General features: G+C 39.2%; 1 protein-coding gene across 3 annotated transcripts in view; it reads left to right on the forward strand.

The window, feature by feature from the left end:
* LOC127934884 (tenascin-X) overlaps positions 1-18,430 on the forward strand; it is a 57,112-nt gene that overhangs the window by 16,681 nt on the left and 22,001 nt on the right. For 2 of the 3 annotated variants that reach the window (XM_052532421.1, XM_052532422.1), the window contains exons 5-7: positions 8,057-8,206; positions 8,311-8,586; positions 11,967-14,279. In XM_052532421.1, the coding sequence (XP_052388381.1) occupies positions 8,057-8,206; positions 8,311-8,586; positions 11,967-14,279 (2,739 nt within the window). The remainder of the gene's footprint in view (positions 1-8,056; positions 8,207-8,310; positions 8,587-11,966; positions 14,280-18,430) is intronic. The other variant, XM_052532423.1, reaches the window with a different exon arrangement.

Consider the following 18,430-nt stretch of genomic DNA (forward strand, 5'->3'; position numbering starts at 1 on the left):
GGTTGCTTATATGTCCTTGTGAAGGTCACGCAATACCGGGATCGCATCTCTTACTGTTGAGGCCACAACCAAATTCAAAGTACTCTGTTGTTCTTTAAGTACAAGCTTGATACAGTTAGAAATGGCACCGTCGAGGTCCTTGGGAGATCTTTTTTCTTTATTGGTGATCTCACTTTTTTTCCGATTGTCATTGACTGTTAAAGTACTCATGATGGGTCACACTGAGAGTGGCTTGAAATTCAGTTTCAGGATTATAGAATATTAAATTAAACTCAATTTTACGATACAAATCGTTGCAAAATTTAATTTCTGTAATATGTATTAGTAGCTTATCAGTGGTGACTCAACTTTTTTTTGTACATATGGATGAAATGTACGGAAAAATAAATTAAAGATGTAATCAAACAGATGTCAAACACTATTAACAGCAATTATAATGTGATTGCATAGTAAGTAGCAATATTTGTTAGTTCTGTTTGTTGATTCAGGGTTAGCATCATCTGAGGTCCTCTGAGGGTCAGCATCATCTCTTCTCAGGTTTTCTGGATCCAGACTCGAGTTTATGTACCACCAACCAACCACACCCCAGACAATGTAAATTAATAGGCCAGAAACTGAACACAGGAAGATAACACAGATTGGTGTTAACAAAAGGAACAAAAACATTACAAAACAAAAGTCCTTAAGCACAAAACAGGGGACCACAAGACAGGATTGAAATACATACATCACTATTGCTGTGGCTATATTGTCAATATAGCATACCTCTCATACCTCGTTGATTTCATGAAATGGAGGTTACTTCATATTAAAAATAAATAATAAAATAACAAATGTCTATGAAACATTATTTCAACGATTTCCTTAAACAATATTTAAGGAAATGAATGAATTACATTGTTCTTCTAATCTCTAATTAATGCTAATTAATGTAAATTAACTATATTCACTTAATAGCATAGCTTTTAATGACTTTTTATGCAAGAAAGGTAAGGTCAGACACCAGAAACATTCCAGGGTTACATATTTTTATTTAAATACCTGTTTTAACAATAGTGATTGTGTCAAAGCAACTTTCCAGTATCAAATAGGAAAACTGTGTGTCAATGAAAAAAGGCCAATAGAAAACATTAGATTTTAAGTTAAAGGGAGTTCATCATTGAATTCAGTGATGTCATTGTCCTGCTTAGTTTAGTTTAAATAGTATCTGTGCAATCTAGTCAACGATATCACGGTAAATGAAGTTACCACAACTAAGCAAGCCAGAGGTGACAGCAGCAAGGAACCGAACCTCCATCGGTGACAGACTGGAGAAAAAACCTTGGGAGAAACCAGGCTCAGTTGGGGACCAGTTCTCCTCGGACCAGATGAAAACAGCAGGTTGATCCCTGTTGCAGCAAAATTAGATTGTTCAGAGGGCTCATCTGGTTCCATGGTCTTATCCCGATAACCATCAAGGAGACAAGGTCTCGACTGAGGATCCGTCTCTGGAGTGCATCTAGTTGTCCTGTTCTCCACTGAAATTCAGGGCTGTAGAAGATGCATCCAGGTGCTGATCCACCATCTGGTCTGGATACGTACTGGATCCGGGTGACTGCAGTGACCCTCTGATCTGGACACAGACTGGATCTGGTGGCTACGGTGAACTCGGAACAAGAGAGAAACAGACTAATATTAGCGTAGATGCCATTCTTCTAATGATGTGGCAAGTACATCGGTGTTATGTGAAGTGTTCCCGGTTCCGGTTTACCTAATTAATGCAGCCTAAAAATCCTTTAACGGATTTGGATATTAAAAGCATATTAGTATGTTATGTGTAAGCCAGGTTAAAGAGATGGGTCTTTAATCTAGATTTAAACTGCAAGAGTGTGTCTGCCTCCCGAACAATGTTAGGTAGGTTATTCCAGAGTTTAGGCGCCAAATAGTAAAAGGATCTGCCGCCCGCAGTTGATTTTGATATTTAAAATGCATTGCGTCATAGCAACTGAACAACATTCATTAGGAAAACAGTGTGTCAATAATGCAAAATGACAGTTAAAGGCAGTTCATCATTTAATTCAGTAATGTCATCTCAGTTCAGTTTAAATAGTGTCTGTGAAATCATTTGCAATCATGTCAACGATATCACTGTGACTGCAGTAACCCTCTGATCTGGATACAGACTGGATCTGGTGGCTACGGTGACCTCGTACTTATATGACCGCCATCAGTTCGTAGCAGTGAATGAAGATGTATCATATCGATCACAAGTGCAGTATGGAGTACCTCAAGGCTCAGTACTAGGGCCGCTACTCTTCACGCTTTATATGTTACCCTTGGGAGATATCATCAGGAAACATGGTGTTAGCTTTCACTGTTATGCTGATGGTATTCAGCTCTATATTTCTTCGCGGCCCGGTGAAACACACCAATTTGAAAAACTAATGGAATGCATAGTCGATATAAAAAAACTGGATGATGAGTCATTTCTTACTGCTAAATTCTGAAAAAACAGAAATGTAAATTATAGGACCTAAAAACTCTGCTTGTAATAACCTAGAACACTGTCTAAGACTTGATGGTTGCTCTGTCAATTCTTCGTCATCAGTTAGCAACCTAGGTTCGCTATTTGATCGCAATCTTTCCTTAGAAAGCCTCGTTTGTAGTATTTGTAAAACTGCATTTTTCCATCTCAAAAATATATCTAAACTACGGCCTATGCTCTCAATGTCAAATGCAGAAATGTTAATCCATGCATTTATGACCTCAAGTTTAGACTATTGTAATGCTTTATTGGGTGGTTGTTCTGCACGCTTAGTAAACAAACTACAGCTAGTCCAAAATGCAGCAGCAAGAGTTCTTACTAGAACCAGGAAGTATGACCATATTAGCCCAGTCCTGTCCACACTGCACTGGCTCCCTATCAAACATCGTATAGATTTTAAAATATTGCTTATTACTTATAAAGCCCTGAATGGTTTAGCACCTCAGTATTTGAATGAGCTCCTTTTACATTATACTCCTCTACGTCCGCTACGTTCACAAAACTCAAGCAATTTGATAATACCTAGAATATCAAAATCAACTGCGGGCGGCAGATCCTTTTCCTATTTGGCGCCTAAACTCTGGAATAACCTACATAACATTGTTCGGGAGGCAGACACACTCTTGCAGATAAATCTGGATTAAAGACCCATCTCTTTAACCTGGCTTACACATAACATACTAATATGATTTTAATATCCAAATCCATTAAAGTATTTTTAGGCTGCATTAATTAGGTAAACCGGAACCGGGAACACTTCACATAACACCGTACTTTCTACATCATTAGAAGAATGGCATCTACGCTAATATTTGTCTGTTTCTCTCTTGTTCCGAGGTCATCGTAGCCACCAGATCCAGTCTGTGTCCAGATCAGAGAGTCACTGCAGTCACCCGGATCCAGTACGTATCCAGACCAGATGGTGGATCAGCACCTAGAAAGGACCTCTACATCCCTGAAAGACAGCGGAGACCAGGACAACTAGAGCCCAGATACAGATTACCTGTAAAGACCTTGTCTCAGAGGAGCACCAGGACAAGACCACAGGAAACAGATGATTCTTCTGCACAATCTGACTTTGCTGCAGCCTGGAATTGAACTACTGGTTTCGTCTGGTCAGAGGAGAACTGACCCCAACTGAGCCTGGTTTCTCCCAAGGTTTTTTTCTCCATTCTGTCACCGATGGAGTTTCGGTTCCTTGCTGCTGTCGCCTCTGGCTTGCTTAGTTGGGGTCACTTCATCTACAGCGATATCATTGACTTGATTGCAAATAAATGCACAGACACTATTTAACTGAACAGAGATGACATCACTGAATTCAATGATGAACTGCCTTTAACTGCCTTTAACTATCATTCTGCATTATTGACACACTGTTTTCCTAATGAATGTTGTTCAGAAGCTTTGACGCAATGTATTTTGTTTAAAGCGCTATATAAATAAAGGTGACTTTGACTTTGACTTTGATAGTACGCAAGCATTCATGTTCCCTATTAAGGTGGGGATCCCATCACAGAAATGTGGGGGTCCTCGAGTGAACTGAAGTAGATAACGTCATTTTATAATCCCCATAACCCCTTTTTGCATGCTAGGGATTGCATGCCAGGCCTTGGCCCTTGTGGCAATAGGCTGAATTGGTCCAGGTGGCTTGCAATTTTTGGAAAAAAAAATTTGCTCTCTTTTTGAGTTTTTTTTTTGTGTTTTATTTTGTCTGCCATTACACCAGTTATACTTGGTTCTAGAATGGGCCCTTTGCTTCGGGAAATGATGGCATTTTGCAGAGCATTAGCACTACAGTCTGAGCAGCAGGAGACATGGTCTTGGCTGGCTGTTGAGTCGATGTTGGCAGCAGGTGTATAAGTGGAAAGCTTTGGCAGGAAGTGTCACATGGCTTGGGACGACTTCTGTGCAGCTGTGAAATGTTCAGCGAACCCTTCCAAAGCAGGTTTGAAAAGGCAAGCGGGGGAGACCGAGGAGTCAAGGAAGATGCTCTTATCTGCTTCTTTGATCTCAGTCAAATTCAGCCACAAGTGGTGCTCCAGCAAAACCAGACTGGCCATCGACCTCCCAATGGCATGTGCAGATTTCTTTGTGGCACACAGTTCCAAATCAGTGGTGCTGCACAGCTCTCTGAATGCTGTGGAGTGTTTGGGCCCAGGCTCATCCATGGTGAGAAAAGAGCTTCACCTGGTACACTTGGAGCACTGCCATAGAGTATAACACAGACACAGCCTGGCCCACCGAGGTGTAAGCTCAACCAGCGAGGGCTGAGATCATTCGGCAGGGCCTAGAAGTATGAGCAGCTTTTGTCTTCCATCCAATGGCAGTGTGTGTATGGGGGGGCTGATGTATGCAGGGGAAGTCGTTGAAGGGGAAGTCATGGCCTAATGGTTAGAGAGTCGGACTCCCAATCGAAAGGTTGTGAGTTCGAGTCTTGGGCCGGCAGGAATTGTGGATGGGGGTAGTGCAAGTACAGTTCTCTCTCCACCTTCAATACCACGACTTGAGCCCTTGAGCAAGGCATCGAACCCCCAACTGCTCCCCGGGCGCCGCAGCATAAATGATGAACACTGCTCCGGGTGTGTGTTCACAGTGTGTGTGTGTGTTCACTGCTCTGTGTGTGTGCACTTCGGATGGGTTAAATGCAGAGCACAAATTCTGAGTATGGGTCACCATACTTGGCTGAATTTCACGTCACTCACTCACTTACTGCTTTGTCCAGAGGAGGCAGCTTATCGTAGCCCTTCTGCACAGTGCCGTTGACCATAGTGAAGACGGGAGAGTCAGTGGAACGTAAATCAGCTGAGTAGGGGGCACTTCCATGACTTTGTCAGCTCATCATGCACCTCTAGGAAGAAGGGTGCAGCTCGCTGGGGAGGGTTTTGGTGGTGTCTCGAGAGAAACCACTCATCCAGGGGGCTGCGAGAGGGCTCTTCAGGTGAAGACCACTCCAATCCATGCTCCTCAAAAGCTTTTGATAGGACACGGATGAGCTCTTTGTCCATACCAACCCTGGCATTGGTTGGCTCCCAAGGCGGTAAGGAGGCTGGGTCAGCAACAGAGCCCAACCAATCCTCAGCATCTGAGGCCACTAGGAAAATGCTGTCATCAAGCGGCTCATCATCCGATCCCATGAACTAGACCAAGTCGCTCGTGTTGGCAGAGCAGGAAAGCGCCAACACAGGCACCTTGCAGGCAGCTCGTGAGCGAAGTGCTGATTGAGGATTCTTTTAAAGCAACAGGAGAAGCTGCTTGAAAGTGTTGATCTGATCCTGTGCTGTTAAGCGAATTGGTGTGATGATCACAGCTGCTTAAGGGCAGTGAGAAGAGAGCATAAGATAAGGCAACAAGCTGATCTTCCTGCTGTAGAGTGGCTGCTGAAATAGATTGCAGGTTAATGTGGCTTCGAGTCTCGTGGAATCAGTGAAGAGCAGTGTTGTCACTGCTGAAGGAGAATGAATCAGTGATCCTATGCTGAGTGCCTGCTAATATAGCCAGATGCCCCACCCAATTTGGTCATCATAGGCTCCCGCAGCTACGCTGTGCCGTCATTGGTTAATTTATATTCATATTTTTTTTACCAATGGCAGTGTAGATGAACTGTTATGATTGAAAAAGGCGGTGTTTGGTAATTGGAGAAAATTTGTTTTCCCCACCATGTCTTTGCGATGCATTATAAGTAAGGTATTGAAAGGGAACATTTTTATTATTTTTTTTTTTTTTTGCTGGACTTTGGTCACTGGTCTCATGTTCAAATGTAACAACATACCAGACAGAAAGCAAAAGGAAATGCTATAAAGAACAGTCATTTCAGCAGTGTACAGATATTTGAAAGTGATATTAATGGGTGTTACACTGAAAATATACAGAGAAGCCACTGAGACAATAGGGCACATTTTTTCACACAAAACACAAATGAGTGGGTGTAGAACGATAGAGAGAACAAGAAGGAAAGTAGGCAGAAACAACATACAAGAGAGTAACAGATACTAAATAAAGGATAAAAGAGGACAAATATGACAATGGGCAGAGAAAGTTCAGAGAGATTATTGGAGACAGGGCTGAGGAAATATAGTGAAAGACAGAAATCCATCAGCAGCTAAAGAGAAGGGGAGCAGTAGAGGAAAGAGAGACAGATATGGGATGCCTGTTGCTATGAAAGGCATAAACATGGTCAAAAACACATGGCAGCCAGAGAGATGACCTCACAGAACAGCTGCTGAGACACACTGGAGACGGCAGGAGGATAACAACAATTAAAAAAGATATACAATCGGTCCTCTTCATTGATAAAGAACTAAAACAGGCAGAAAGACACCATTAAAGTGCACAGTTGTGATGATTCCTTTAGATAAACTTAAAAAGACTGGCTCTCAGCTGGGCCCAATTCAATTTATTATGGGAAACAAAAATTCTAGAAGACTCGAGAACACCACCCAACTGGCATAGTGAATTTAGGGCTAATAAAGTGCTGGAGAGTGGCTTTTCCAATATATGAGACAAATCGCCTTCTAGTTTTCACTCTGTTATGTGTAAAATACTGGTTGTCAAATAATGAATGTCTTACTGAAACAGAAGTCAGGAATTACCACCAGGAAATTCATAACTGTCTTTAAGTCATGATGTTCAGACATTGTGTCAATTACAGGTTTAAGTGGAAGAATATGTCATTGTTTGTAAGAAGGTGTGATTGTGTACAGTATGCTAGCTGTACAATTTAGTTCAGAGATATTTTGGATAGTGCTGATAAAGAACAGCAGTAAAGCCAGAAACACTGTTCATTTAGCTGATTTTAGAGACTTGCGCAACCTAACAACCACCTAGCTATTCCCTAGCAACCATTCACAACACCATAACAGCTATAAAGCAATGTCTGGCAACCACTCATAACAGCCTAACAGCAAATCAGTTTTGAACTGGTAAGATCCAAAAACATTTATTTCAGAAAATGAATTTGCAGTCAGTCTAGTCATGTTCATGTGACAGTATATGGAAGGGTTGATATTGGTGATATTGAGATTTTATTGACAGATCATCAAAGTGTAAATAATGTTTAGATTATATAAACTTTAACTACAACACTTTATTTCAATAATCCACTTCAGACATTCTACTGACTTTAAGTAATTTTGCAACTACTTGTCAACTAGCAGACATTAAAGATTAATATCTGATAACACTTTATTTTGATGGTCCTGCAACACACATACTATATATTTATTCCCAATTCTTGTATACTATAACCCTAAACCTAACCTAACAGTCTACTAATACTCAAATGAGAGTACGTTAATATATAGTTGCAAAGTTAGTATAATGTCTAAAGTGGACTATCAAAATAAAGTGTGACTTTATTTTACCATTTGGCTAATCCACATGAATTCAGACAATCTCTTTCATATTCTTTTAGGGTTACATTTATGGGTGGAGCTTCATTGTTCGTTGATTTACCTACAGATTGTCAGACTGTACAAATACACATTTAATATCATATGGGTCCACTGATTTTTACAGTATTCTCTCCACAGAAAGAAACAGATCAGAAAATAAGCTCCAAAATCAGTGGCAGACTGAGCAGCTACACTCAGATTGGATTGGCTGCTGGGCAGGAGTACACAGTGAGCATCACTGGAGAGAAAGATGGCATTTTTGGAACAGAGAGCACAGCCGAATTTACCACATGTGAGTCTATGCCAACAGGATCATAAGGACCAGTAACCTTGTGTTTTGTACATTTCTAGTATGTTTTTAACAAGTGATTCATTCCTGGATTCATTTTTGGACAGTGATTTCTGGACCAAAAGACTTCCAAGTTGTGAAGACAACCACTACATCAGTCACTGTCCAATGGGAAAAAGCACAGGGGGAGATTGACAGGTATGTCCTCTCCGTTGCACCCAATCAGACAGATGGATCAAGCAGACTTCCAGAGATGCACCTGCTGCCAGAGACAGATTCAGCCCAGATCAACAGTTTGGAGCCAGGCCGCTTGTATGACATCTCATTAGTGACGGAGAAAGATAGCCTCCGGAGCCTACCAGCAACCGTACAGGCAACTCCCGGTGAGGATGATTTACAGCATGCAACTGAACAGAAATTCTTATTAGCTCTTAAATTTCATAAAATCATGTGGCACACTGCTGTAAATTTGTTACAGTTAAGATGAAAATGCCTTTAACATGAGCAGGTATAGTCAGCTGTGGAGTGTCTGCTGTCACACACACTATGACTAAGTCACCATTTCTAAGCCTTGTTATGTTAAAGAAAAGCAACACTGAAATACTTTAAGGAGTAGTAGAAATGCAAGGGGAAAGCAGTTCTAGTTCCTTGTCACTGTCACACTTGGGTTTTTGGGGGACCCTTGACTGATTGCACAGACACTATTGGAAGAGAGCTGAACTGGATGATGACATCACTGAATCATTAAGGAACTGACTTTAACTGAAATAATAAATTACTCTGTTATTGTCTTTTTGCATTATTGACAAACTATTTTCCTGTTTGACACTGTAAAGCTGCTTTGACAACCCGTATTGTTTAAAGGGTTAAACAAATAGCGGTAAAAGTTTGTACAGTAACCAGTGCTTCATAAATGAATAATTCAGATCAATATGGTAATAAATGGTGATGTAAGGTGATGTGACTGATACTGATCATACAAATTCAGTTTTCCTGCAACATAAAATGGTGTCGCTTAACAGTGATAGACAGAGCCTTTAAGATCACAGCCCAAACTAAAGCTTAAGCTAAAGTATACTACAGGCATATATGTATCTAAAAACATTATTTTAATGAAATAAAAAATAAATATCCGTATCTCAAATAAAATATCTACACTCTCCCTTAAAGGAAAACTAACTAAATAAATAAAAACATTTGCACATGTGCAATTGTGAGTTCATACTACATTAGGTTCATACTACATTAGATATCATATTTATCACTTTACATTAGCAATGATATTTGCCACTTTCAACTCATCAGTCATGATGTTCCACATTCACCTATACACAATAAACATTCGTTTAGATTTCTTGCAATAGCCTTAAAAAAATCTCCTGATTGATCTTTCTATTACTTGATTTTCCCGCATTTACAGTAATACGTTGGATGGAGTTCTTTTGTGCTGACCAGGGATGTTTCCTCTGGAGTCAAAATGTCATATTTCTAAAAATTTCATCTGCATTAATTTAAAACCATAAACATCTGGGGCAAGAAAAGATGAGAGCTTTTTCATTTTTGGTTGGAGTATCCCTTAAAGAATGCTGATTGATCACAAATACATGTATTGACAGCAAAAAGTCGAAGTTGAAGTTGTAACCTCCAAAAATATCTACAATTATGAACACATTGTCTAATGTATGCCTGCTTTAAGTCAAGTCACATTCATATATTACAATACAGAATGTTTCAAAGCAGCTTTCTTGTGTTAAACAGGAAAAATATTTTTTAGTTGAAGTCAGTTCATCATTGATCATCCAGCTCAGTTCAGTTCAGTTCATTTTGTAGAATCAGGAATCGTGTGACTAACTAAGCAAGCCAAAGGTGACAGCGGCAAGGAATCAAAACTCCATTAGTGACAGAAATGGAAAAAAAAAAACCTTGGGAGAAACCATGCTCAGTCTGTGTGCCAGTTCTCCTCTAGCCAGATGAATCCAGCATGATGTGGTTAAATTACAGGCTGCAACACTAGTCATTATTGTGCAGAGGTCGTATCTGGTTCCTGCGGTCTTGTGCCAAGGGAGACAAAGTCTCCACTGACATACAGGGCTGTACAGGTTGTCTCTAGGTGTTGATCCACCATCTGATCTAGACCAATTGATTTTGAAATTCTAGGTATTATGAAATGGCCAGAGTTTTAAGATCGCAGTGGATATGAAGGATTATAATGTGATATGAGCTTGCTCAAATATTGAGGAACTGAACCATTCAGAAATGTATAAATAATTAGCAATATTTTAAAATCTATACGATGTTTGATAGGGAGCAAGTGCAGCGTTGACAGGACCAGGCTAATATGGTCATACTTCCTGGTTCTAGTAAGCACTCTTGCTGCTGCATTTTGGACTAGCTGTAGTTTGTTTACTAAGCGTGCAGAACAACCACCCAATAAAACATTACAATAATCTAACCTTGAGGTCAGATTAATGTTTTTCATCAGAATTAATGTTTGAGAGCATAGGTACATTTTTAAGATGTAAAATGTGGTTCTACAAATGCTAGAAATATGGTTTGTTTTCAAAGAAAAGATTGCAATCACACCTAGGTTCCTAACTGATTATGAATAATTAACAGAGCAGTCATCAAGTGTTAGACAATGTTATAGATTATTATTACATGCAAAGGTTTTGGTTCGATAGTTAACACCTTTTTTTCAGAATTTAGCAGTAAGAAATTATTAGTCATCCAGTTTTATATATCAGCTATGCATTCCGTTAGTTTTGTAAATTGGTATGTTTCGTGAGACTGCTAAGAAAAATAGAGTTGAGTGTCTTCAGCATAACATTGAAAGTTTACAGCATGTTTCTTGATGATATCTCCCAAGGCTAACATGTAAATTATGAAAAGCAAAGGTCCTAGAGCTGAGCCATGTGGTACTCCATACTGCACTTGTGATCGATATGATACCTTTAAAAATTAATTTTATTTGATTGCTATATGTTAATATTTTCACCAGACGCTGTGTCTTTCTTTTCTTTTCAAATTTTTCAGACACTGGACATTTTTCACAATCAAAAACTAGTATTTACTGTTCAATAAAAATGCTGATATTAGGTAGGATTTGAATCCAAGCCCCATTGCATGCTAAGCATAAGTGTGCACAGCATAAAGCAAGACTGACACATATGGATGAACCAGGTAATGAGAGTACAAGGAAAAGTCATCATAGTTGGTCAGTTAACAAATTTAAATCCCACCAGATGATGTGAATTTAGGGGATGCTGATTTTGAAGAGCCCAGACAATCTGACATATTTACAATCCAGTGATCTCACTGTTGACATGTACAGTCTATTGTGATGGAGTTGTATAAGTAGGCCAAGACAGAGTTTTGTTTTAAAGGAAGAGTCTCAATTAAATGTGCATGACTGGATAATTTTCTCTTCTGTTTTTTTTTTTTGTGAAGAATAAATATTGTGTCAACCCTGAACACACAGGCAAATGGACAAATGGAACAAATTTTCCATTTATTCAGGAATATTTGACCTTTTTTCTTTCTTGCAGAAAATGTAAACCTCTGCAGTTTTCTATAGGACTAAAAGGGGACCAAAACGTACTAAGGTCACAAGGATAGTGGACATCACAATGCCATAGTTGTTTGGATAACTTACTTAACCTGTTGCATTAACATCACCTTTTTATTAACAGGATTTCCCTTTACAGGTGAGCTGTTAGAGAGAAGTTCATTTTAAAATCCATATTTTAAACTTTCATGCCTTTAGGAAATGCCCCAATGCCTACAACTAGGATGACCATGGAGATGGCAAATGTACAAGTAGATGTGGAGGCTGGCAACAACAAAGAAAAGACACCAACACTTTTCCTGGATAAGCAAGGACTGAGCAAAGGAGACCAAGTGACAAGAGGAAAGGTTGAAAATTCAGAAAGAACTGGGAATATGAGCCAACTTGAAACACGCCTACTTGTTAGACCTGGGCAAAAAAGACCCATGCTTCAGAATAGGATAGGAGTGAAAAGAGGAATTGTTGTGCCCTCTTCAAATAAGTCAAAAACACGGTATACTCTGAAAGCAAGAAACCCTAATGTAGACTCAGGTAATCCTGTCTCCAGGGGTAAACTATTTGCACTGACAATGAAAGAGACAAGATCTCAGGAGGGAAATGCTGATATCGACTTTAGAAGAGAATCTGTCGAGACACCCAGACATGCCAGCCAGAGCTCCACCTTTCACATAGCTACCCCACTGCCTTTTACAAACATCACTGAATCATCGGAAGAGCCAACAATTACAATAGAAAAAAACTTAACAGCCTATATAAATGGGACAAAATGTGTTCGGAAGGTTTTGGTTGGGTACAGAAAGATACATGGAAACACGTCAGATGGCAATGTACTGACAAAAAACCTGACAGTTATAGTTGGCCATTTAAATGGAAATGATCTCTTACACAAACTTCTATCAGACAGATCTACAGTCAATGAAATGGGAGTTACAAGGCTGGATGAGGCTCAGCTTGAAGCTGAAACTTCGGAAGCCAAAAGAAGTATGAAAGAGCAAGAAGGAGAGGAGGAAATTGATGAAAAGACATTGAAAAATACTTTAAATGTAATAAATGCCTCTCCCTTCTCAACAAGACAACCTGAGACAACACTTTACCAGCCCCTCACCACCACATCTGCTCCTCCATACCTACACAATCCTCACCACCCTACATCTTTGGCACAGCCTGATAGAGTAAATCAACATACAGCAAGAAATCAGTCAACAGCAGAAAGACTACCTAGAAAAAAAAATATCCAAGCCATCCCCATATTATCCATCCCCAGACAACAAACTAGACCAAAACCCCCAAGTTTAGCTTCTCCACCAATAGTAGGTAGACCACATTTTAAGTCAACTTCCTCTTCCTCATCTTTAGAGACAATAAAACACAAGCATCCATCTCGGTCTAGTCCCATCACCTCTCGTTCTGCAAAAGAATTGCTTGTTGAGAAGGAAGTGCTAAATTCAAATCCAGCCAGAAGACAATCCCAAAATCCAACTCCTGAACTTGATCTTAAGCCCATGACTGAGACAACTCCATTGGCAGTCAAATCCCCCCTGATAAAAAACACTGCAATAAAGAACAAAGGCATTGAAGCACCCGATCTCATGCCATATCAGAGTTCACTGTATAGGGGTTCCTATCCTCGTCGTCCTAAAATCAGTTCTTTTCAGAACCGTACGAGGCCAATTCTAGAGTCACCTCAGCACCGCTACCAGGGACCCAAAAGACGACCTTTATCTTCAAAACCCATTATCAGAAACAACAGGACTATCAACCAAGTCAGTCCTATCCAACCAGTAAAAGCTGCTTTAACCCATGCAAAAGAAAATGGGACTAGTGTTAATATTAGACAGAATGTAATTCTCAACAAAGCCCAGGGATCAGCCAGAATACAGACAGCCAACAGACAATCTCACATAAAACACAGCGGTACCACTCAAGTGGGCTTAAACATCAGTCAGCATGGAAAAGCTAACTCTGACAGTTATTTTTCCACAGACCATCCCATGGAAATTGATAATAGTACTCAGGAATATATGTTAAGCAAAACAGATGGCTCCATTGAGCATGTTCGGGTCAACAATGTGACATCGACAGGGTTTGTACTAATATGGGGTGCACCGAAAGGAAAGTTTAAACACTTCATAATCACTCAATCTGAGCTTGGACCAGAAAACAAAGACAAGAATGAGATGGATGAGAAGAGTAAGGAAAAAGAAAAAGATGAAGAGCCTGAGGAAAGAAAAAATGAGGAAGAAGTAGATGATGAGAGACGTAAGACAACAGCAGCAAAGAAAAGTAGTTTGAGCAAGGGTAAAAGTGTAGTGTATCAACTTGTCTCTAATGTACAGAGTACAAAGATGAACAAGAGTGGAGAAAACATTACAAGCTTTATTACAGTTCTCCCTGGAACAGACCGCTCACACCAGATGGCGAATCTCACACCACAGACCAGGTACTCTGTGTCCATCTTTGGGGAGGGACCAACATTTCGCTCCAAAACTCACAACCTCATCGTACATACAGGTACACAATACCAAAAGTCAGTATTGCTAAACCTAAATCTATTAATACAGATCTGTAAATGGTCTAAGTAGTTGTTTTCAGGACATATATTTTGAATATTTTCACTTACTCTACTGCTTAGCTTGTCAGCACTGTTGCTTTCCATGCTGTTCAGTATACAGTGATCCCTTGACTAGCAAGGGCTTTTTAATCAAAGCAATGTCAACTTCTTTGAAGCTTTGATTAATATCCATGCAATTTGCACTGTGTAAATGTCAATAAATATGTGAGTGTAACACCTTTGTTCTCAGTGCTAACCGTGTGCATTGATTTGTGGACAATGTGTGGCCTACATACTGAGCAGTAAATTAAGAAACAAGTAAGCTCAAAACAAATTGACACAAAAAATATTCCCCATCTGTGTTATAAGTTGGGGTTCAACAATTAATTTGTTTTCTCAATACATTGGTTTAAAATCCTGTTGAATGAATTGCAATGAATTGAATAATTTTCATTAAATCAGTGGTTCTCAAACTCCTCAAATCTGGCAAATGATTTGCAGACATATCTTTGTAACATTTCACATAGATGGCAATTCGGTTGTATATGCCGGACATGGCAATGGTTGCATCTGGTGTAGACACAGTGTGTGTGTTTCTGTTGAAGAGAAACAAGAGTTAATGATAGGAGCTTGAGATATTCAGTGGTGGATGAAGTACCAGAAAACCACACTTAAGTAAAAGTACAGATATCTTACCAGAAAATGACTTTGGTAGAATTTAAAGTGACCATTTAGAATATTACTGAAGTAAAAGTTTTAAAGTATGTGTTATTTGTTGTACTTAAATATGAATATATATATATATATATATATATATATATATATATATATATATAGTTTGAGCAGCAAGATTGTCTTCAGTTTCAACTCTTTTTTCTATTTTTTATCTTTGTATCTGGACCAACATTTTGCTCCAAAACTCACAACCTTTCAAAGGTATATATATATATATATATTTGTAATATACAGTGTGTATGTATGTATATATATATATATATATATATATATATATATATATATATATATATATATATATATATATATATATATATACAGATGCTGGTCATATAATTAGAATATCATCAAAGTTGATTTATTTCACTAATTCCTTGTATGTTATATGTATTCATTTCACACAGACTGATATATTTCAAATGTTTATTTCTTTTAATGTTGATGATTATAACTCACAACTAAGGAAAATCCCAAATTCAGTATCTCAGAAAATTAGAATATAACTTAAGACCAATACAAAGAAATTATTTTTAGAAATCTTGGCCAACTAAAAAGTATGAATATGAAAAGTATGCGCATGTACAGCACTCAATACTGAGTTGTGTCTCTTGTGTCTGAATGACTGCAGCAATGCGGCGTGGCATGGAGTGGATCAGTCTGTGGCACTGCTCAGGTGTTATGAGAGACCAGGTGTCTCTGATAGTGGCCTTCTGCTCTTCTGCAATTTTGGGTCTGGCATATCACATCTTCCTCTTCACAATACCCCATAGATTGTCTATGGGGTTAAGGTCAGCCGAATTTGCTGGCCAATTAAGAACAGGGGTACCATGGTCCTTAAACCAGGTACTGGTAGCTTTGGCACTGTGTGCAGGTGAGAGTCCTGTTGGAAAATGAAATCTGCATCTCCATAAAGTTGGTCAGCAGCAGGATGCATGAAGTGATCTAAAACTTCCTGGTATACGGCTGTGTTGCCCTTTGACCTCAGAAAACACAGTGGACCAACTCCAGCAGATGACATGGCACCCCAAACCATCACTGACTGTGGAAGCTTTACACTGGACTCAAGCAACGTGTATTGTGTGCCTCTCCTCTCTTCCTCCAGACTCTGGGACACTGATTTCCAAAGGAAATGCTAAATTAACTTTCATCAGAGAACATAACTGTGGTCCACTCAGCAGCAGTCCAGTCCTTTCTGAAGCGAGACGCTTCTGACGCTGTCTGTTGTTCAAGAGTGTCTTGACACAAGGAATGCGAAGCTGAAACCCATGTCTTTCATACGTCTGTGTGTAGTGATTCTTGAAGCACTGACTCCAGCTGCAGTCCACTCTTTGTGAATCTCCCCCACATTTCTGAATGGGTTTAGTTTCACAATCTTCTCCAGGGTGAGGTTATTCATATTGCTTGTACACTTTTTTTCTACCACATCTTTTCCTTCCCTTCGCCTCTCTATTAATGTGTTTGGACACAGAGCTCTGTGAACAGCCAGCCTCTTTTACAATGACCTTTTGTGTCTTGCCCTCCTTGTGCAAGGTATCAATGATCGTGTTTTGAACAACTGTCAGGTCAGCAGTCTTCCCCGTGATTGTGTATCCTACAGAACTAGACTGAGAGACCATTTAAAGGCTTTGCAGGTGTTTTGAGTTAATTAGCTGATTAGAGTGTAGCACCAGGTGTCTTTAATACTGAACCTTTCCACAATACTCTAATTTTCTGAGATACTGAATTTGAGATTTTCCTTAATTGTCAGTTATAATCATCAAAATTAAAATAAATAAACATTTGAAATATATCAGTCTGTGTGTAATGAATGAATATAATATACAAGTTTCACTTTTTGAATGGAATTAGTGAAATAAATCAACTTTTTGATGATATTCTAATTATATGACCAGCACATGTACATATACACACACACACACACACACACACACACACATATATATATATATATATATAGAAGAAAAAGAAAAATAAGTAGATAGAAAATAAAAAAATAGAAAGCTAGTGTTTTTTAAATGACAAAAAAGAAGATAAATAGATAAAATAGAATTAAAATAGAATAGAACATGCTAGACTTAGAGGGTCAAATAAAGATGGAACAGATGCGTTTTTAGTCATTTCTTTTAGTTTATTCAGAACCACTTCCGTCAAGTATATTTATGACAATTATAATTGCATACAGTTAGTGTTGATGGTATGGTTATGTTCTGGGCAACACTCCACATGCCTGTCCATGCAGCCATGCTTGGACAGAGCGGGAAGAGCAGCAAGACAAACCCGCCTGGGATACAGAACATAACCATTATAAGCATACATAATTACAATTCACAATTACATGAGTTGTAAACAAAATGTGACAGAGACTGCCTCCAATGAAGAGACTGTAAAGAAAGAACAAAGTTCGATTGGATTACAGGTTCAGTTGGTGGAGTTGGGGTTGAAGGAGGGAGTTAATTGCAAGCAGCGATGCGATGGAGAAACACTGAATAATGGGAATTTAAATAGACCGCAGGAGATAGGTGTCAAGACTGGATTGGTACACGTCAGGAACCGCTGACTGTCGGCTGATGCAAGCATGACTAACGTGGCCTGACTGAACTAACGCGATGCTCGACATTGCTAAGGACTCAGCTGCTTGAGTTGAGCAGGTCATTCCACAAGGAGGGAACAGTTAATGGAAAAGTCAGTGAAAGTGATTTTGTGCCTCTTTGAGATGGCTAAATAAAATACCATTTACTTGGAGAATGCAAGCTTCTAGAGGGCACATTACTCTGAAGTAACACATTTAGGTAAATGGGTGCAGAGCCAGTGGTGGTTTTGTAGGCACACATTGATGCCTTGAATTTAATGCAACCAGCTACTAGTAGCTAGTACAAATTGATTAACAGAGGTGTGACCTACATTCTTTTCAGCTCATTAAAGATTAATTAGAGGTTTGATAGAACTAGCTGGAAGACCTGCCAAGAGGACATCGCAATAGTTCAGTCTGGATAGAACAAGAGCTTGAACAAGGTGTTGTGCAGCATGTTCCTAAAGAAAGGGCCTGATCTTCCTAATGTTAAAGCAAATCTACAGAACTTGGCAGTTTTAGCAATGTGGTCTGAGAAAGTCAGCTGATCATCAATCACAACTCCAAGGTTTCAAGCTGTTTTTGAAGGAGTTCTGTCTTATCCATTTTGATTTGAAGGTGATGGTACATCATCCAACAAGAAATATCTGTTAGACATGCTGAGATGCGAGCAGCAATCGTCCGGTCATCAGGTTGAAAGGAGAGGTAGAGTTGAGTGTCATCAGCATAGCAGTGATTTGAAAAGCCATGTTTCTGAATGACAGAACCTAGTGATGCCATGTAGACAGAGAAGAGAAGTGGTCCTTA

This window comes from Carassius gibelio, chromosome A19 (assembly GCF_023724105.1).
Source record: "Carassius gibelio isolate Cgi1373 ecotype wild population from Czech Republic chromosome A19, carGib1.2-hapl.c, whole genome shotgun sequence".
NCBI classification, from domain to species: domain Eukaryota; kingdom Metazoa; phylum Chordata; class Actinopteri; order Cypriniformes; family Cyprinidae; genus Carassius; species Carassius gibelio.